At 48.3% G+C, this 22,048-nt stretch overlaps 1 protein-coding gene across 1 annotated transcript in view; it reads right to left on the bottom strand.

The window, feature by feature from the left end:
* LOC119446646 (cyclin N-terminal domain-containing protein 1) overlaps positions 1-22,048 on the bottom strand; it is a 147,014-nt gene that overhangs the window by 15,030 nt on the left and 109,936 nt on the right. Inside the window, exon 4 of the mRNA XM_037711136.2 lies at positions 1,668-1,830. Within this exon, the coding sequence (XP_037567064.1) occupies positions 1,668-1,830 (163 nt within the window). The remainder of the gene's footprint in view (positions 1-1,667; positions 1,831-22,048) is intronic.

Here is a 22,048-nt window from a genome sequence, read left to right as displayed (position 1 = left end):
ACGCTTCGTCAAGTTGTCTAGGCCTGCCTCCGCCGGGTTGACCGAACTAGCTCCCGTGAAAGCGCGAAGCAGTTGCAAGCTATAGCGCTCGAGTATTTGTGTTCCTGTCTCGCTGTCAAACGTTTCGCGCTTTCACACAAGGTGCTTCAACACCAAATAGACCAACCAATTACGTGAATGAACTCACCCCGACGTTCGCTCAGTCCGACCTGCTAGCGTTTACGCGAACCTGGCGAGTGGTTTTCATCCGGACAAGCCGATTCGACCCGCCTCCGTCGGGTTCGCAGCCGGAGTACTTCGTGAAGCTCAGAGTCGCATAGTGGCATAGCATATGTAGCATAATCGCATAACTTTTTTTTACTGTAAGCACCAGAAACTATTGCTAGTCAGGAAATACACCATGGCCGCCATGCGACGTGTTCTTGCGCGTGCGTCTCGGCGGTTCGCCGCTACTTCTTATCGCGTGAGACAGCGATTTCAAACTGAAATTCCGGGTTAAAATGCGCCCTAACAGCCAGCTTCGTCACCCGGTTGTCATCATGCGCGTTGTCATACAGTTATCGTCCGCCGATTGCCGTCATACGATCGTCATCAGTCCTGAATATTCATCGCGTTGTCGTATTCTTAGGTCAAGCGTCGCAACTTTACTGTGTTAATACTAGGCAGTTCGCGATAAATATGTGTCCAACTTGGCCGTGTGCTCTATACTTGAAAATGGTCGACAAACAACAGCGTCCTTCGCAAATACCGAATTGGTGTAAGAATTCCCTCAGCGTGTGTTATCTGAAAAGCACTGCACATAAATAGAACCTATGTCCTACTGTTTGTTGTAACACCATTTCAATATAACACTGATGTATTATACACGCACATCCCTTTTAGTCACAGTATCTCCATAAGGACACGCAACTTACTTTTGAATATTCAGAACAGAGTATCAATCTTGAACATAAGCGCTGAACGCAAGCGTGACATCCTTATAACAAAAAAAAACAACATCGTAAGTCAGTTTAGTACGGAGATTATTGCAAGACAATGGTATTTGAAGAGGTGCACAAGCTTGTTTGACGACAAGGTTGACAAGTTACTCGGTATCTCTACTGTAAATTACTGTTCTTTCTTGCATCGCCATGCCGCTCAACTCAATAATAACCCGCAGATATATTTATAACAAATATTTCACTTATTTTCGTGATATAATGTACCATCTATAGGAATATCCGTAATCGGTTATTTATTTAAGATTATGATGACAGGTCCGACGTGGCTTAAATATTCAGGCCTACAGCTACAACACTTTGTTATTCTGGAATGTTGATGCCATGTTTAAAGAAAAAAAAAACATAAATTTGGAGGCCTTAAAAAAGTTCGTACCATAATTCGTGACTGGAGAGAAACGATATCGTAAATTTATGCACTCCAGCACTGCGCAAAAGTTCTTTTGTCATGGCAAACGCTCTAAACCGAAATGTCACCTGCGTTGCTGCCTGTATTCATGTAAATAGGGGCTCGAAGCTCTTCGAGCGACTGCATTCACCACTGTCTTTAGAGCCTTACTCGGCATCTCCAAAGACTCAGTGGACGGAACCAATCCTGCCTGATTGACTGAAAAAGAAGTCGAAAGAAAAGAACAGTTCCGAAAGAGCACGGCAGGGGCACATCATCACCTATGACTTCGAGCAGCACCTCAGCGTACACGAGAGGAGTCGGCGGTAGGAGGCGATACTTCAGCGTCCTCAAGACGCGAAGCTCGGACTGGACCACGCTGTGGCAGCCGTACGAATCACCAGCCGATTTCAGCAGGTCCCGAACGTCCACGCTATTCAGACCCTGGAGAGACAGAAAAAAAAAATAATAATCACGACACTGCACGAGAAAATTGGTTTCTCCGTCTGAAAAAAAGCAAAAAGAAATTTAGGAAAAGAAGAAAAGAAAGAAATTGTGGGGTTCAAATCCGAAAACTATTCTTTCAAAACTCTATTATCGTTGGTTTTGCGGTAAGAGGTTGATTACTAGAAGACAATGTTGAAAGCCAAACTTCCACTTTCTTCTCCTTTATTTATTTCTTTTCTAACGCCGCGACTGTGGTGCCTGTACGTCAGTGTGATGTCACAGATTTCAAAATACTTTCGCGTCCTTGGGCCATTTTAAACTGCGCAAGCTTCGTGCCCGCAGTCTTTGGTTCCTACAGGGCCTGTTCACGTGACCTCACATGCGCCAGATTCTTGTCCTATTCACGCGTAGCGTGGATAACCGGTGGACCATATTAGAGTTACAGAATGGATACCAAGAGAAGGGAAGCGCAGTCGAGGACGGCAGAAAACTAGGTGGGGTGATGAAGTTAGGAAATTTGCAGGCGCAAGTTGGAATCAGCTAGCGCAAGACAGGGGCAACTCGAGATCGCAGGGAGAGGCCTTCGTCCTGCAGCGGACCTAGAATGTAGGCTGATGATGACGATGATCTAGCCTCCTATACGCCGCGGTGCTGGCGGTGCCTGCCAACTTGAGCCGCTGGGTATATGCTCGAGTTCGCGATGCATCCGTCGTGGTTGCTGCAGCGTCATTCGAGCTTCGACATCCGGCTCTCACCTCCGATTCCCGCGTACTGCCTCTGCTCGAGCCAGGCGGCGCGCGCAAGATCCGGGCATCTCGCCTAACGAACACGAGGTGGTGGTTGCCTCCGTACGAACAGCGATTGAAAAGGCAGTTTCTCACGAGCGCTAATTTCCGATCGCCGGACAGCAACGCGCCGCCTCTTCGTCCCTCCCCACGCTCGCAACGGACTTTCATAGCCCTTCTAGTCGTTATCTGGCCGCTTAATCAAGCACCGAGACCTGCTCTTTCGTGCTGCACATGGATTCTGAGCACGACAACACTGCGCCGTGCTCCAGCATGGTATAGCGTCATCACAGCGAATCGGACCGCCTAAAGCCCCTTCATCAGATTACGCCTTTTTTTTGACAGCGCGATGTAGTAGTATGGAGGGACATTAGGACCGACAACCCTGGCTTTACGACACTCTCAAAAAAGCTCTTGGAGGACACAGCTTTGTCGAGAAGTGCGTGAACTCGGACTCCGCGTTCCTCAACGGTTCGCTTGAGCAGCTCGAAGGAGTACTACTGGGCGCAGATGAAGGGGAGCGTGTTCGCAATGATCGAGCGCTCTTTCTCAGCCTCAGCAAGTTCGAGCTCCACAACGAGCACCTGCTCGAACTCATCGAGAGAGTCGGCGCTGGCCGAGGCGCACCGCCGCAGGGTCGGCGCCATAGCCAGCTGTATGCCTACAATATGCTTCGTAAAAGTTCGATTCCCACAGTACACAGGATCTGCATAATTTTTCCTACTTCAGTATTTGTGAACAGTTTATAAATTCCTTAGTCTGTTATAGTCCGGCACGGACAGACATGCCACGCTGGTCATGTTCACGACTGCCCTTCCGATACTCAGTCCCGGCCTTCTTTTTCCGTTCTCTCTCTCTCTCCCTCTCTATTGTTGGCTCAGCGGAAATTTCATGCTACACAGAAACGTGTTCTCCATCGTCGGTTTCTTTTGCTTAACAATTTATCAAGTCATAACTCTCATCGCCTGTAAAAGTACGGTCAGTGTGACGTCACAGATTGGAAAGCCCCCGCATTTCGGCCGTTGGGATTCAGTAAAAGTTCTTGAAACAACCTAAGTTCGATCTTCGGCTCTTTGAGAAAACAATGTAGTCCGTTTTTACAGATCAAAATTTAACTATAAAAGATAAAAAAAGATACACATGAGCAAACCGCATCAAAATTTGTGACGTCACACCGAACAGGTGCTGTAATTTCCAAGCGGTGCCACCTGTCTTCGGGTTTTGCGTCTCAAGCGCCGTTTCGCGGTAAGGGTGGCTTTTTTTTTATTATTTTGGTACTGTGGAAGGATAATTTATAACACAGATAAGATCATTTTTATCTATAGTGGCCCTGTAAAAGTAAAGGAGCCCTGGAACGTTTTTCTCGGGTCATCATAATTTGCTCCAGGCCTATTTTAGCATGTCATCGAACAGAGAGAAAAAAAAATGAAAGTTGACCCACGCAAACGCAAGTTGTTCAGATCAAAACGAGAGCTAGCCTCCACTCAAATCATCGCGGCTCTACATTGCACTCTCCCTTGACGTCATGCGGTGACACCTACAAAGCTTCATACACAATTAGTAGAGGGAAGCGTGGCGCTATAGTGTCTACGAGAGTAAAGTACCGCCAACGGCTTTCCTCATAGATAAAAAAATATAATTCATTCGCCTGCGCTGCATAGCTAACCTCCAAAGAAAGGACTTCAACTCCGGAACGTCGGCACTTGGGAGTGAGTACCGCTCGTTACAAAATGAAGTAGTGCCACTTACTGGCATAGTAAGTTTCCCGCACGTTATCTACACACATCCACCCTTACTCGAACGAAAACTTACACCCACCCTATCGCCAACGTGTGAGTGAATAGGCGCACACTTGAATCAATGTGCCGAAGCATGAGTGACGGCGACTACACCGACAAGACACGAATATGTTGGAAGCTGAATGTTTCGTGAGGGTCCGCAAAGCGAGGGACTAGCGATAATACGTCTTTGCTACGAGCATAGTCCCTTGGGACCATGCTACGAGGTACCGCAAAGTACAGAACATTTAAATTCCAAGCCTTTGTGCGCAGCAAGAACAAATTTATCGCAGCAGAGCACACCCGCGAGTGATTACGCTGAAGATAAACAATTAGATAGTAAAGTTCCTCGGTCACAAAGTCAGAAATATGACAAGCCGCTGGTTCAAAATGTTTGCCAAATAAAGAACGCAGAGCACACTGATCCCGATTTAATTCAAAAGCGGAAAGTTCGGACAGCTTGGAATACATTTATAGCACTGCTTTTAGTACAAGCTCCGTATACGCTGCTCGCGCCATTTGGACAAGGCGTAATGAGCTCTAAAAGCACTTACATATGTCCTCTATAGTGTCTACGAGAGTAAAGTACCGCCATCTACTCTTTCCTCCAGTCGTCTCCTCTCCTGAAGCGCGTGCATTTTTCTTTATGTTTTGCTTGCGAAAGGAAGTCGACGGTGGCGGCCCTAGAAAGTCCACGTTGAAACTTTCAGGCTGAGCGCGCGCCGCCGCCGCCGCCGCCGCCGCCGGCAACTGCGGCTGCGCAGAGGACTTTCAACATGGCTCTGAGGCGGGAAAAATATATATATAAAGAAGTCAAAGCGCGCGCTGTCATCGTCCAATCGGAGATACAGGAGAGAGCGAAGCGGCGTTGATCAAAGGATGGCGGTACTTTTCTTATATAGGGACTTTATAGGAAAGCTGCAAGCAGGGCAGTTCAGTCAGCATGGGAACAAATGGGTAGTACATGGATTCAGCTAGACTTCGTCCTTATGGCTTTAGATGGCTTCCGTGACATTACAAAGTGATTCCTTTTAAGAAAGTACTGCGTAATAAATAACGAAATAAACATTAAATTTGGACGACGACAGGATTTGAACACAGAACCTCTAGCATAGAAGCCCGGTTTTGAAATCATCACGCCACGGACGCAGCGAATATGCCCGCTTGCAGAGTCTTGTAACCTTCTGCATTAAACAAAATATTGGTTGTTTTGAAAGTTTAGGCCCAGGTAAAGCGTAATGAGCGACGCCACAAGAACGTCTGAAGCCCCAAGAACGAAGATCAGACAAATCCATGTATCTATCGCAATACAACTAACCTTAGCAATTCTGGTAAGCTACAGGATGACATGGATAGTGTATCCAACTGGCGCAACAATGGCGAATGCAGCTGAACACAACTAAATACAAAGGTATGCGCGTCTCCTCTCCCTTCAGATATATTCCCATATTCTATTAATGGTACTGCCCTGTCGGTTGTTAACTCCTATAAGTATCTTGGCCTGTATATCTATCACAAACAACCTTTCATGGAACATGCATGTTGAATATGTCACTAACAATGCTAACCGAGCGATTAGTTATTTGAGACTTTGCATCAGCACCCACCTCACTAAAGCTTATAAATATACTCTATATAAAGCACTCGCCCGTCCAAAATTAGAATATGCTTGTGCCATATGGGACCCTGCTCATACCTGTCTCGTCATTTCCCTCGAAAGCATTCAGAGCCACGCCGCCCGTTTTATTCTCTCAAACTACTCACGTCATAGAGTAATGAAAAGGAGACTGGATCTGCCTGAACTCTCGTTACGTGGCAAGTACTCTCGTCTGTCTTTTTCATAAAGTATATTACCTCAACCCTTCTCTTAAAGAAGGCATTTTCACCAAACCAGTTACATTCACATCGACCATCAACATAATTGAAGTGCCATCTTGTCGAACTTATTTGTACCATTCTTCCTTTTTGCCAAGGACTGCCAATGAATGGAACCGCCTTCCTGCCTCCACAGTCTCCATTTGTGACACCACTAACTTTAAGATCGCCGTTCAAAGTTCCTTATAGTTTTTTTTTTTTTAATTCTTGTCCTTTACTGCAAATATTGTATAGTTTCACTACCCCTTTCTGTTGTGCCTACTAGGCCTTGAAAGTAGGTTTAATAAATAAATACTACCCATCATTCCCATGATTGATAACGACCGCAGCGACAGATTTCCCTCTAGTAATCATTGTGTGAAACTATGGTGACACCAATAGCAGCAGGGCATTGGCGGAAGTCGGCGCGCTACGGTTTCCAAGCCTGCGCAGCCTGTTTGTGTCGCCAAGCCACCACGGATGGGTCCTCCGTGTTTGGTGCCCAATCTTTAACCGAAGCGTTCTTATAACGCCCACTCCCGGCATTTGCTGGCCGTGGCTGCTATACTACTGCTGGCGTCTTGCAAAATATCTCACACACAAAATAGAGGAAGCGAGTGTATGATGGCGGGAGCGAACGTCGGTCGCCGTCAGAAAGGCGAGCCCCGACGTTGCCAGCCCGATGGCGGGATCGCACCATCGGAGGTGGGCCTTTCTGACAGCGAAGAGTTCCACCCTAAACGCGCGATGCCGTCGCTGTCTAAGAGGGCGCTCGCTCATAGACCCAAGTAATCACTATAGAGCTCTGATGTGTGCTCTAGACCCAATAGCAACAGCCAGGGCCAACACCTTGGCTGACCGAGGGCGGCAATGAAGCCTCCGAAGAACCACAGAAACACAGTACGCAGTCAGACAGTGGGGTATGGGGTTTATTCTTTTTTTTTCCCCCACTTACCAGTCGGGTCACTCACGCGGTAATTATTTTCAGACGAGGCCTGTATGGTCCAAAACGACAGCGTGAATAAAATTGTCCACATTCAGCTTTCATCCCATTGCGTGCGTCAAAGCCCGAGCAAAAGAAAAAAAAAATCTATCACGCATTCAGTCGAGGCTCTTGCGCGTGTCTAAAGGTATAAAATCGTGCTCACATCATCTCTGCTCTCAAATGGAAGGCTCGTCCGAGTCGACGTAGGGAATTCGACGGCGCACGCACAAACAGTAGTACAGCACGTAAAAGGCGGACGTGAAGGCGAGGAACAACAGGCCGAGTCCCATAGCCGCCACCGCGCCTTCCCGCCACTCGCGAGTCCTGGTGCCCTTGGGCGACGGAGGCAGGAAGCGAAGCAAGAGCACGGCACTGAGTCCCATAATCCACAGGAGGCCCAGGATAGACGCGGACAACGACAGACCGCACGGGTGACGGTAACCGCGCGAGGTCATGGAATACACGAGGGGCATATTCTCGTCGTCGACGAACCATCTCCCACGAGCGGGTGGCCCTTGCCGAACGCAGTTGCTCGGGCCGCAGATCCTGCTGCTGCCGTTGCTGTCCGACGACGAGGCCGTCTCCGAGTCGTAGGAACCGTCCCGCCACGAACGACGCTCTCGCGGCGGCGTAGTACTTTCCGCGAGAGATTCGACCGATCCTCCGCTACTCGCTGCCGACGCCGCGTATCCTCGGTTGCCGTAGGCCTGCTGCGAAGCCCGTGCATTGGGGTTGGACGCCATGGTTGCTGGCGTTGTTGCGGCAGACGTGGCCGGACGGGCGGTTTTGCGTGGTTGGCCGGGAAGAGCGTTGGCCAGTGGCTCTAGAGGTGGCGATGAGTGCGTGCGGCCGCGCTTTGCCCTGAAGTGATGGGCAACCACTGAACTGCACGTTGACATTCCTCGGCGTGCCTCGTAAGGTAGAGATTAAACGCGGTCGCGTCTTTTTATTCATTTGTCGCGATCGTTACGACGTGCCTTTGAAAGAACTGCGTGGATAAGAAGACTGCGAACGTCAGGCAGCGATGATCATTGCACGCAGGCGCAGTACGCTTGGAACGACATCGCAGAGAGTCATCGTGACGTTGTTTGAGAGAAAAGTGTGGCAAGCAGATGTCTCTGATCATAGCCTCCTATCTAAGAGACTGCGGTCTGATCCGAGAGGCTGTTTCGTGTTTACCCTAACGAAGCATAGCTCATGGTGAATTCCGGTGACGTCAGCTTTCGCTGCGAGATGGAGATATAAGTGGCAGCACCGTCGCCGCGTTAGTGTGGATCATACTGCATGCACTATACTTCATCGTTCTTACGCATGTCTATTCGGCTTTTTTTTTTTTTTCTTAACGCTCTGTTAAAGATTAACAGATACAAAGATCAGTTAACGAGCTCCGTCACTGTGAGTGACAGCGTATTAGCCATGCATGTTGCTTCACCCAGGCTTCTATTTATCGCAGTAACAATAAAAAAAGCAGCATTTAAGCACAAAGCTGTATATTTGCACGGTTACGGGCACGATGACGATGCCAAACAGTCCCAATCATTTTCAGGTCCGAAATCATTACGGCGTTTTTTTTATATAAAAGCAAATAATGACCATGCTGTGCACAAGAGCGCACAATAAGAGCAGATATAAGTACGATTTGAGCAGGGAGGCACCTGTTACAAGACACAGGATCGTCGTTTTCTTTAATGTCGCCCGCGTACTGCACGAGTTTGATCTCGTGCAATCGCTCGTATACTCCGAGCCTCCTGGGAAGACGTTTCAACAACTGTGTTTGCATGTATGCGAAAGCAGTGTCTCAAACTTCACAGCGCATCACCGTAACATCACGCAGAGTTCACACGTGGCGCGTCCCCGTTCGTCCGAAACAAGCCGGAACTTGTTTCCGGCGAGTCCTTTGATGCGACACACTTATACAAGCACCGCGCCTCAATCTATTTCGCAGTGCATTAGCGCCCGCCGTGGTGGTTTAGCGGCTATGGCGTTGCGCTGCTAAGCACGAGGTCGCTGGATCGAATCCCGGCGGCATTTCGATGGGGGCGAAAAGCGAAAACGCCCGTATCCCATGCATTGGGGGGCATGTTAATGATATCCAGGTGGTATAATATATTCCGGAGTCCCCCACTACGGCGTGCCTCATAACCAAATCGTGGTTTTGGCACGTATCACCCCAGAATTCAATTCAGCGCATTACCGCCGCTTACACGGATGCAACGCGCCGCTGTCGTATTCACGTGGACGTGAAACATGCTGCTTCACTAAAATTATCTCCGTATATGAAAAATTAAATTACAGTGTTTTGCGCACCACAAACAACATGTGATTATGAGGCACGTCGTAGTGGAGGACTCCGAGTTGATTTTGACCACCTGGGGTTCCCCGACGTGCACCTAAATGTAAGTGCACAAGTGGTTGTGCGTTTTTTTTTTTTTTTTTCGTTTTTTTAGCCCCCATCGAATTGCCGCCGCCGCGATCATACACACGATCTCGAGCTCAGTAGCGCAACGACCCCCTGCATCAGCCAACTGTCAAAGGTGCCGCAGTGTTCCTATCTTTGAAAGCGGTCGAATAAGAAAGTACCGTCAACAGCTGTCCGCGAGACATTTGATAGCCTTCAATATCTAGACAATTTGGAGACGCATGCGTCAGTTTCCAGTCCCTTCGTGTCGCGGATATGGCAAAAGCAAAAGATTATATATTGTCATGATGGTGATTATCTTTTTATGTCATTAATATTGTGCGCCTTCCGCATGTCTTTATTATTGTTGTTATTAATCATGTAAACTTATGTAAAAAACACAAATATAGAAAGAGAAGAAACAGATAAACAAAGGGCAAAATACGAAAGCACATCACAACAAACGGCCTTTCCAGAAACAAAGCATTTGGTTGATAAGAACTCCGCTCTTGATCTTTATCAATTTAGAATGATGAAATATGCTTTCAAACCCATTCTTGTTATTTCACGATAAGAACTTCATGATTTGAACAGAAAAGTAGTCGGACCTTGAACATTCCTTAAAAATTCTGCGCTGAAACCTTAGCAGTACCGGCGCGTCGCTGTGACGTCATACATTTCGAAGTATATTTACATGTTACGGCCATTCTGGCGCAAGAATATCTGTCCAATTTCAGTCTTTGCCACCTTCAGAATACAATGTAGACCATTCTCACGGGTAAAAAAAATAATAATAAAATAACTAGCCTCGAGCAGACACCATCCAAATGCATGACGTCACGGCGAACTGGTATCGCGTCTTTTCTGGCTTATTAAGCCTCCTCTAACATCAAGACTGGCTTTATCGCTATCGCAAACGCGCAATTTCCTAACACAGCTCAACCTAATACTACCTTTACTATCCCTTCAAGATGGCGTTTTAGCTTACGAGCTCGTATCTTATTACTGCACGGGAGCGAAAAAAATTGCTTCGGTTGGCAGCCATATAGCACCAGCTTTGATGGGGTTTGCCGCAGTCAAAATGATGTATTTGAATAGGAAAAGCGTAGATGTTCCCCAGGATGGGTCTCCTCTTTAAATCTGCTCTCTAGCATGCTATGAACGGTTGTATCACCTACCCCTACAAGCCCGCCTTAGAGTTCAAGTACCACGTGTGCGCTGCGCCAGAAACTGAACATCTCGCGTCATTGAAACTCCCATTTTCTTATTCTAATTGTCTCTATTCCGTTAGCGCATGTACCGAAGGTCATTCATCAAACATTAACAGCCAAAAATAATAAATGAAGGTTAGAAGCAGCACACACGGGAGCTGTAGAACAAAGTTATGCTACTAGAAGTATTATGTAATGCACCAATATTCCTATACTACAAATTTGAATATTGCTGTTATCATTTATATATCACTGACGCCCGTATCCCTACCCTCTCTGTCTAATGCAAGGCCTGTAATTATTTTTAGATATAAATAAAAAGATACGCAGGTGTAATGACGCCGCGACATAAACGTGCAACCAGTCTACCCTACAAAATCACAACGCCGGACAAAAATTTTACAATGGCAAAGAAAGTACAAATAGCGACGAAAAGAAAAAAAGGTCTACGCCTGAGCACGCTCTTTGTATGTACTTTTGTTCGTTACCTCGCGCAGGTTTGTGCGACGGGAAACATACTCATCAATAACTTATGAATTGTGTGCGAAATAAGATATTTACTTAATATATTTAAAAAGAAGGGGGGATGAGTAGCGTGTTCCGCTGAAGAAGAAGGGAAAGAGTTTTGACTAAAAACAGACTTTATTACCACGCTTAAGACCTAGTTTCCCCGACACAACACACCGAAACCGCGATTGTCCGATCGGAGGCAAACGTCCAGCCGGTCGTCGACCGAAGCACACGCTCGTTCTTCAAGTCACATATGTAGTCTCGGAGCACCAACAAAGCCGTAGCTATGTTGTTCCATCGACAAAGTAGCACATTTCGATAACTGTGTACAGGACCACGCCACTTCATCGACGGAAACCCTGTACTACGACGATGGCTTTCCGAGCGAAGTCCTCGGAGCGCTTGCACACACATACACAAACACACGCACACCAGACAACGAACCGCAATCTTCGTCCACAGAAGCCACACGAACCAGACGCGCGCGCCGCAGTGATCCGACTCAGCCCGAAAGCGTGCTCCCGTGCTTCACTATCCTGTAGATGCCGACCGCCGCGGCGACCATGACGACCACGGCGGCCGCCAGAATCATGAGCATGCCGTGGCGCCTGGACTGGAACTCGACGCCCTTCGCGTAGGCCAGACCCGTGGTGGCGATGCCCGCTACGAACAGCATGCTGGCGATGAACAGCGTCGCCCAGCAGGCTCGCACCAGGTGAAGCGCCGCACTCGACGACCTGCGGGACGAGGAGGTCGGCGAGCCTCCGTAGTGGTCGCCGGTGACGCCACGTGTCCGTGACGGGTTGCCCGTGGCGATGAATATGCTGTCGTCGACGACCCTGAAGAAGCCGTAGGCCAGCGTCGGCGGCCCCGGGTACGGCGGGGGCCCCGTTTCGTCCATCGACGTTGTCGAGTCGTCTTCGCCTTCCGGAGGAGGCAGCTTGGCGGTCGCGGTGTCCGTCTCTTGCAGGGCGGCGATGAAGAACGTGTCCGGATACATCTAGCGCTCGACTCGCGACGGCTGGGACGAATGGTAACTGAGTAAAACGAGCCTTCTTTTTTTTTTCTCGCCCAACGACCCGAAATTTGCGAGTTACAGCAGCGTAAGGGAAGCCAACGCCGCTGCAACCAACATTCCTCTTTGAACTGCGGCGGGCGGCGAGTAGGTCAATCATTTCGACGAAGGGCGGCCAGAAGAACAGAAAAGTTCGAGCTACACAAACCGAGTCAGTAAGGAAGACGCAGCATTCCAGAGGAAAGAAAGGATTACACGCTTGCTATGAGCAACAGGGCAAGCCGGCTTCGCTGCATGTCGCAGTAGGTGAAGGGATGCGTGCAGGCGAGGGAACAGTGCCTGATGATTGATGATCGTAGAGAATTAACGCACCCAGTCTCGCGCACGCTAAAGCAAACCAAAGTCACTTGAAGGGCGAGGATAAAGCCAGTTTAGGCGAGGGGCATTAGCAACGCCCGCTGTCAGCTCTGCTACAATAGAAAGCTGACGCACGCGACAGTCCTGACATCAATACCTCCTTTCGCCTTTCTGACGTTCCAGCTATTCGGGACGATTAGTTGTCGCGTGCCTCCCATCCCACCAAGTAAAAAAAAAAAAAAAAAAAAAAAAAAAAAAAAAACACACGAAGCAAAACTTTTTCTTAGCTCTTGTCTGCGTTGAACTGTTTACTCAAGCTGAAAGGAAACCAACGCGTACAAAGATTATAAGCAAACTATTCCGACTGATAGCGATTATAGCTAATAAAAAGCCATCTCAACTTTTTTTTTTTTTAGATAACCCCATAAGATCACAAGGACGTGGGAACGCTTTGTGCATTGCTTACAAATCCTGCTTTCGTGCGCTATCTTTAGAATGGTTCTCGTCGAGCTAAAAAAAAGAAATATGACAACTCAGTGGAGCACGCATGTTATCTGCAAGTATTCAGCTGGTTTGTGTGGCGAAATCTGTGAAGATAGGAAATAAAATTATCATGAGTGCAATACAAGATGAACTATTCGCCAAATGCTGAGAAAGATAATGAAATATCTCTAACGTGAACGTCTTCTTAAGGCGAAGCTTTCTCCTGTCTGGCACTCCGCGTCGGAGACTGGCTCAGAGCGTGTGTACGCATGACAGGTGCGCGGCAGAGAGGGAAGGCGACGCCAGAAACTCGTTTGGACCTTTGCACCACGTCGAATGTGCACAATGCCCTCTGGAGCTCACTGTGCATCGCCACATTAGCCTTCTGACAGGCGCAATTATCCGTGACACCCCGCAAACACATTGCAATGCAGAAACTGCAGCTTTCTACGTGCAAGTCTAGAGCGAAGCTAGATAGAAGTGATGAGAGCAGGTAGGCAGAGGGGCACGATGAGTGGGGGAGAGAGGGCAGGGAATGGGCAGAAACGACGCAGTCGCGAAACGAGTTCGCAGTTCCGATACAAGGGTACGGCACGTTTCTGCTATTTCTGGAAAGTAAACACCATGCAAACTTGTCAAGCGGTCAAGTTACGCGGGGCGTGCTGAAGCAGAGCCGCATTAAAGCGCACCGTAGGGTCCAGGCGGTGACACTACGGAAGCGGTCGCACGTCAAATCAACACTTCTCTATCTGCCACGGTAGCTTGGCGGCTATGGCATTGCTCGAGGTCGCGGGTTTCATCCCGACCGCGGTCGCCGCATTTCGACAGGGGCAAAATACAAAAAAAAAAAAAAAAAAAAAAACGCTCGTGCAATTAGATTTAAGGACACGTTAAAGAACACCGCGGTGTCAAAATTAAACTGGAGTTCGCGACTGCAACGTGCCTCATAATCCGGTTGTGGTTTTGACACGTACAGATCGAATCCCGGCCGCGGCGGCCGCATTTCGATGGAGGCGAAATGCAAAAACGCCCTTGTGCTTGCGTTGTAGTGCACGTTAAAGAACACCAGGTGGTCAAAATTAATCCGGAGCCCTCCACTACGGCGTGCTTCATAATCAGAACTGGTTTTGGCACGTAAAACCCCAGAATAAACAAGAAGGCTCACAATTTGTAAAATCTGTAAGTTAGCTTTCCCGCAAGAATTTATTCCGAACCAAAAACTCTCGTTAACAGACTGCCTTTCTCGCTCTGAGTGTTTTTATCCAGCAAAGACGCACGAGCCCCCAAAAAGCTTTGCAAAAGACTTCTGCTGGAATGTCCCTCCTCATTTTAAGCTCCGCGGTGTACAGAGAGAAAGGGTGAAACAAAAAGGAAAAGCAGGGACGATTGCTGAATGGAAATAATAGTGCGTTTTGCTAGCCTGTGGTCCAAGTTATTTGATTGCAAGATATACTTGCTCGCACATGCGCAGTAACATTTTTTTTTTCATATTGTCCATTGGAAACGCTGGTGAACGTTATTATAAAAGGAGTTGTAACCATCATTATTATTTTCAGCGCTCTCGAGAAATTGATGCTTGGTATAACGTAACTATGAAGCCGACGGTAGAGCACTGCCACGGGCCTGATTGTGCATGACCAAGCCCGGCCTGTAAGTTAAAAAAAAAACACACATTTTTACTTACAGATTGCACCGTATGTGTCAGCCTCACCCTCTCGAGGTCTAATCAGTTGCCGTGCATAAGCAATAAAAGACCGAAATCTTTGTTTCTCCCAAGGGAACATCAGTGATCCGGCCCATATAGCTTGTGCTGTTATTTTTCCGCGGGTGCGCATTTACCTTGATCGTACGATCTGGTCCTGCGAGCTCATTTAGCACGCGATTATGTATATATATATATATATATATATATATATATATATATATATATATATATATATATAAACAGGTGAATTCGCGAGCACACGCCTAAAATAAACGCACAAGTAGAAAGAGGCATTCCTTGCGTTAGCGCTAGAATAATATAATAGTGTCGAGAGTGGACATACTGCAATCGCAAAAACGGTAACAGCGAAATCGTTTGAAGAGCGGTTTTCTTTTGTATAATTTATATTTCCTGACACGGAAACAATGTTCGTTTTTGTGGAAAAGAAAAAAAAAATAGAACTTCATCTGTTATCCTATTTTCTGTGGTAAAGTACTTTGCAAGTGTCACTTCAGCTTGGCACAGAATGCCTTGAATCATGCAATGCATAATGTTCGCGTGTTCTCGAAGGCCCTACTTAGGCCCTTTACTTAGCGGGCCCGAGTCCGGCCCGGGCCCGGTCCGAGCCCGCCAAAAAACGCTACGGACGGCTTGGCCCGGACCCGCACAGTGCTCTAGCCGACAGGGACCTCAAGAAGCAAGAGGAAAAGAAAAGTGGGTGGCAAAACTGTGGTGGCAATAATTTCAAATTCGACAGTAGTTATCAAGCACGCAACTTGTGCCGTTGTCAGATTGGAAGACCATTTGGCACCCACAGTTGACGCATCCCAGAGCTTACATGTACTCATCAACCCAGCATTATTCGGTAGTCTGACCCCGGCACACCCTCTACCTCGGGTTGACAGGGTGAGTTGCTTTGGTTCGGGCCAGCGGTCCTTTCCGGGAAAGTGGGCCGCCGTGGAGCAGCACGAACTTCTGCCACGATTCGATGTGGCTTGTGAGGCAGTGAGAATGCTCAACCCTCTCAAAACAAACAGCACGGAAATCTAAGTCCCCACAGTGCATGGTGTTCAGTTTTTTTTTTTTTTAATCACTCTTTCTCTGTTTGTGCCTCACATGCCGTCTCTTTCCTAATAACCAGTGGTATAGACACTAGAAAACTCACCTCGAGTCATTACACCTGTGCAAAGCCTTATGTTGGATGTTTGCTGTTTTCATATTGGCTTTTTGCACTGAAATTGCATTTCTGTGGAGTAATCAAAAAGCAAGGCTTGCTGTTGCTGGCTTGGACAAGATTTAAGAATGCTGAGTATCGTTTTGGCATATCTGGTAGTTTGCTGGCTTGTTCCTTTTTCTGACTTGCTGTGTCAGTTGTAGGCAGTTGTCACTAAAAAGCGACAAGCGACGCGACAGGCACACCCTGTCGCGCTGTCGTGTCGCGGCGTGGAGCAACCACATGAACGCGACATCGCGAAAAAGAGTAGCGACGGTTTACATTGTTGTGCGAACGAATGTTATCTTGCGCGCGTAAAGAAATCTCAATTTTATCAAAAGGTCAATGTTTTATCTAAACCTATAGCTAAAATATGCTATCATCCCCAGAGGAACTCCGTTCCATGCCGCCAGCGTAAGGTGCCGTGGCGACATCTGTTGAGTAAAACTTAAAACACTTTCTCGGCTCTCGGTGGCGGTTCAGGCCTCACAGCGTCAAAACAAAACAACCGATCTCAATAATAACGACAAGAGAGCGCCGATACTTAGTCTTCAGCTAGCGATGAGGTGAAGCGATGACTGATTGTAGTATTTATTTTTTGCTGTCACAGCAGAGAGCAAGTTGCAAGAGCGAATTCGGATCGAAGCGGGCAGACTGATTGCTGCCCTGATGTTGTGCAATCGCTGTCCCCAGCGGATGTCGTCGTGCTGACTTCCGGGCGACAAGCGATATTTTCTGGCTGGCCAGAAACCGGCGACACGACCAGCGACAGCGACGGATAGCCCTCCGCGACGGCAAAACCTGTCGCTCGTCGCCGTCGCTTGTCGCTCGAAAATCGCGTGCATGCGGTTGTGCCTTTATCTTTCTGTCTCCCGTTATCCCTTCCCCAGTGCAGGGTAGCAAACTGGATATCTATCTTCCGGTTAACCTCCCTGCATTCTGTATCTCACTTATCACTCTCTCTAACGTGAACGAACATATCAAGGAACTGAGAAGCAGACGCGTTAGTGAAACGCCTATTTACCCACCGCAGTGGCTCAGCGGCTAAAGTGTTGCGGTGCTAAGCACAAGGTCGCGGGATTAAGTCCCGGCCGCAATTCGATGGGGCGAAATGTAAAAATGCCCGCGTCCCATGCATTGGGAGGCACGTTAAAGATTCCCTGGTCGTCAAAATTAATCGTGAGTCCCCACTACGGTGTGCCTCAAAATAAAATCGCAGTTTTGGCACGTAAAACCTCAGGATTCAATTCAAACATATATGCGTCTTGTATGCCGAGGAAACTAGGTTTACACAAGCTGACTGACTGACTGAATAAACTTTATTAAAACCAGCAAGAGGTGGTGGCTGGGCCTAGGCCTCCCACGTGGGGACGTCGAGGTGTTGCCTCTTCGCCGCCTCGCAGGCTTGCTGGGTCGCCCATAGTTGGTCGTCGAGGTTGGAGCTACGCAGGGCAGCGTGCCATCTCGACGAGAGGGTCGTGGGATTAGTGTCGAGGTATTGTTGTGTGCAGTCCCAAAGCATGTGTGTAAGTGTGGCTGGCTGTGTCTTGCAGATATGGCACGTGGGATTGGGGTAAATGTCTGGGTAAATCTTGTTGTAAAGGTGTAACGAGGGGTAAGTGTTGGTTTGTAGCAGGCGGAAAGTTGTAGCCTGGCTTGCTGTGCGGGCCGGGGAAAATCCTACGCTCTAAGTAGAAGGATTTAACTACATCATTGTAGCGTGTCAGGCGATCCCTACCGGTGGGGGCAGCCTCTCCGTCTCCCGCGCGGTAAACGAGCCCTCGCGCTAGGGAGTGGGTAACCTCGTTGAGGTTGGGGAGGTGCGGGTGGACGGTGCCTACATGAGCTGGGAACCAGACGAGTGTAACCTGATGGTCGGTTGAGCGGGGTGCTTGTTGCAAGATGCGCAAGGCTTGGTGGGAGATACGGCCGTTGATGTAGTTGATAACGGCGGAGCGGGAATCAGAGACGATGGTATGGCATGTTGGGTCTAGTGTGGCTAGCGCGATGGCCACTTCTTCAGCTTCCTCAGCGTGTGGGGTTACTAGGCTGATAGCATGGTGGAGAGAGCCTTCACGTGTGGTGACGGCTGCAAAGCGGTTACCGTGGGGATATTCGGCGGCGTCGACAAAACTCACACCGTCGTTGCGAGCAAGGGCTTTGGTGAGAGCCGTGGCACGTGCTGTGCCAAGCTGTGAATAAAATTATTGGAATCTTATCTTCTTTCACAGCTTTGTTACTCTATTTCAGCAGCGTGTATGTGACGTCAAGGTGGGAATATATCGAAGCGGCATTAAACAAGTTGGCGTTATTTCGTTGGCGATTAACACGTGCCATTATGAAGATGAAAAACCAGAACGCCACGCAGTACTACAAGAAGACACAGTCCAACCTAGCTATTTTTTTTTTAGCAAAACCGCGATCACAAAGGCAACAACTCAATAACCATGCACGCAATGAAAATTCGCCCTCATAAACTGATTTCGCTTTGCATCTACTAGAGTTTACAAGGGTCTTTACTGCTTGACAGGAGTACAGAACAAAAACCTCGCTGTGTGAGAACAGGTGCTGTGAACTGCGGAAACAGCAAAACGAAAAAGAAATGAAAAAAATAATCGAATCCCCCCCGCGCACACTTTAGCTACACTACACTTAAGCACTTGCCCTGCTTTCAATTTACCCCTGACGCCACAGCGTCTGTCGCAGAAAAGCAGACTGAACACATGCTTTGGTTTCTGGCAAATAGGCCTGCAGAACAGTCGACGTAAGCATTTCCCAGTATTTTATTTTCTTCCGCCCTCATTATAACCCACCACGCCAACGATCCCCCATCCCGCCGATACAAACGCCTAAGAGGTTAATGACAAAAGTGCTTCAAGTGCCCGGGAACGCAGACCACCGTGGCCGTCGGCTTCCCAAAGACATCCAAGCGAAACAAAACTCCTGGCAAGAACTTTATTTAGCAGACACACCTTGACGGCACTCTCCCGGACATGAAAAACACACAGCGTCGATCACGAAGACGCCTTGAGGTGAAGAACGTCAGTGAAGCATGCGCGGACTCGCTACCCTTCAGACGGCTTGAACACGGGCCTCGTTCTTACGGCGGGTGAAACAAGCGACCGGAGTGTAGTACAGCCCAGCCAGGAAGGCCACGAGGGCCACGGCCAGAACGGACGCCGCGGCCCAATCGACGCGAGCGAAGACGTCGTCCACGGTGCGAACGATCGCTTTAAAGGCGGGGGAGCAGCAACTGAAAGCGATCACAGATTCGGCCAGCACCGTCACGAATATCGTAAGAGCGATGACGGCACAACAGTCCCGTCTCGCGGTCCACAACTTATCCCGGGATGAGCCAGTGGACCGAGATTCAGCGACGACTGCGGGAGACGTCGAAGGCTCCGAGCTGCCTTCCTCGCAAGAGGGGAGATCTCCGGCCTGGCAGATGCATGGAGTCGTCGTACCCTTGGAGCACTTGACGTAGCACACCATCCTCTCTTGGTGTTCGCTGTGCAGTCGATATATATATCGACTGGGTGGCTACCGACGAAACTTCGGCTTGGGGAGTACGCACACACTTGCTCTCCACCGACGGCAGAATCAACCTGACACGTGCGACCCTCAAGGTGCGTGGTGGGAAACCCGTCTTTCCTCTCGCGTTTACCGGCACGTGATGCGGCCTTCTTCGGTGCTGCCGGAGTGATTTGTGTGTGGTGGTTCGGGTTGGAGAAGGAGAAGAGTTGGCGCCATCTTCTGCAGCCCTTGAGGGAGCACGGTGACTTCTCCACCTCCCACGCGTTCACACTCCCGCCCGTTTCGGTGTTGACTGAAGATTGGCGACAATGCTGAGAAAGGGTGGAAGAGTGGGTGGCGATACAAAAGGCGACGGCGGTCGTTTCCTCTCGCTTATCCAGCGCGAACACCGAGCGCGACAAAACCTCTCGAACTTAGGGCAGAGGGCTTGGCGATAGAATTTTTGACATTTTATGTATTCCAGCGCTCAGGGGGGAAAAAAGTAAATACCCGGAAAAAAAGAGACACCAGGACGGAAAGGAGGCTCCTCCTAAGCGCTGGAAATTCGTCAAAACTTCTCGAGTGTGACATACGGGAAGAGTAAATGGATGTCGTCTTTCGCCTATGAATGTATATTGTACCTTACCTGTTCTTCACAACCAGAGAGCCCTTTTTAGGATTAAGGCGTGAACCCACGAGGTGAACCCAAACCAACTCTGTGCAGTACAGAAAAAGCAACAGCTGCGGTCAACCCCCCCCCCCCCCAAAAAAAAAAAAAAAAAAAAAGGAAGCGTTCCTTCCTAAAAGCTCTCTGTATGTATTATTAGCGCACAATAGGCCCGCCTTCTTTCCTTCTCTGGAACACATCCGGCGATGGCAATGCAGCTATTGTTGCACTGCCAAAAATGAAATCCTGCGAGCTTCTTTTGCCTGCCAAGAGCCAACAAGCGCCTGTTTTCCTTTAGTTGACTCGCGTTCGCGCAAAATGTATGCCCTTAGCGAGCTCTTTTTCATCAACAAAGACTGCAGACAAGACACATTTTCTACACGGTGAAATTCCCTGGTTGGAATCATTAGGTACAAATATGCAAATAGTTTCCTTCATCCCTTAGTCTATCCTCTTCTCCTATCCTACCTCTCTTTCTCTCCTGACCACACCGCCACTGCTGACTGCTGATCAGGTTGTCAGCAGAGGTAGCTAGGCGCTCACAGAGCGGTCAGCAGTGATTTCTTTCCTTTCCCTCATTTTATATAAGATAGCAATCATTGACCACTACTACGTAGCAACCACCGCGACACTGCTGATCCTGAAGGTGGCCGCATTTCGATGGGGCCGAAATGTAAAAGCCCTTGTGTGCTTACATTTAGGGGCACGCTAAAGAACGCCAGCAGCGCGGTTGCTTGGGAGAGCTTGTATTATGACTTCGCGTTATGGCAGAACCGCGCGAAAAAACATGGGACACATGATGAAGGAAGTAACGGGAGAGAGCTGCCCCTCTCTCACCTCCTGTCTAAGGTATTTCACGCGAAACCCTAGGTATTAAAAAACAAAACAAAGAAAATGTTGACTCCCCCACTACGGTTCGCCCCATAATAAGATCATGATTTTCGCATGTAAACCTCAAAAAAAAAATTTTTTTTTGACAGTCTACAAAGAGCTTTTTCCACAATTATAATTTGCGAAGCAAAAAGACAACCAAGACACTGGGACTCGAGCGCTGTCTTTTAAGCGAAGGTTTATTAGAAACATGATACGATGAACAATAAATACAAAGTCAAAATAAAAACAAAAAGAGACTGATAAATGTGTGGTGACAAAACAGCTGTCACAAGGGCGAGGTGTTGTTATGCGTTATCAAGGAAAACTTCTGATTAGTTAGGACGATCGACCGCTGGCTAACAGATGACTGAGCATGCTTTTCAATTTGGAAAGCATCGGCAATTTCACAGGTGCGCTCATCTCGCAGTGCACGAAAGCTGCCTTGTAGGTTTCAGCCCGCGTTCAATCTTCAGCATAGGGCAAGGCTGCATTGTGGATTTTTCGAAGTAACTAAATGGGGTTTATCAAATAAAACGTTTAAAAAGACAACGTGAATTATCAACTAGCAGAAAAAAAAAAACAAGACGTATACCGGTATCACTTGCAGCAGCCCTGACGAATCGAAACTCGAATAGAACATCTCGAGGGACGCCACGCAAGCAGGTGACTCGCCGTGCTGGTACATAGCCTCCTGGCTGGCATAGTCGCTTTTGGGTGCACCTTAGAGAACCGAAGCTGCCCTTTTTCTTTTGTTTTTTATCGTGCACTCGTCGACAATCTTACAAAGGCCGGTTAACTGCTCACAGGCAGAAAACCACGTTTGTGTACCCACCGCTAGCTATTTTCTTTAGATTATGCGATACGATAT

This window comes from Dermacentor silvarum, chromosome 3 (assembly GCF_013339745.2).
Source record: "Dermacentor silvarum isolate Dsil-2018 chromosome 3, BIME_Dsil_1.4, whole genome shotgun sequence".
NCBI lineage: Eukaryota > Metazoa > Arthropoda > Arachnida > Ixodida > Ixodidae > Dermacentor > Dermacentor silvarum.
This window is presented reverse-complemented; position numbering and strand designations above follow the sequence as displayed.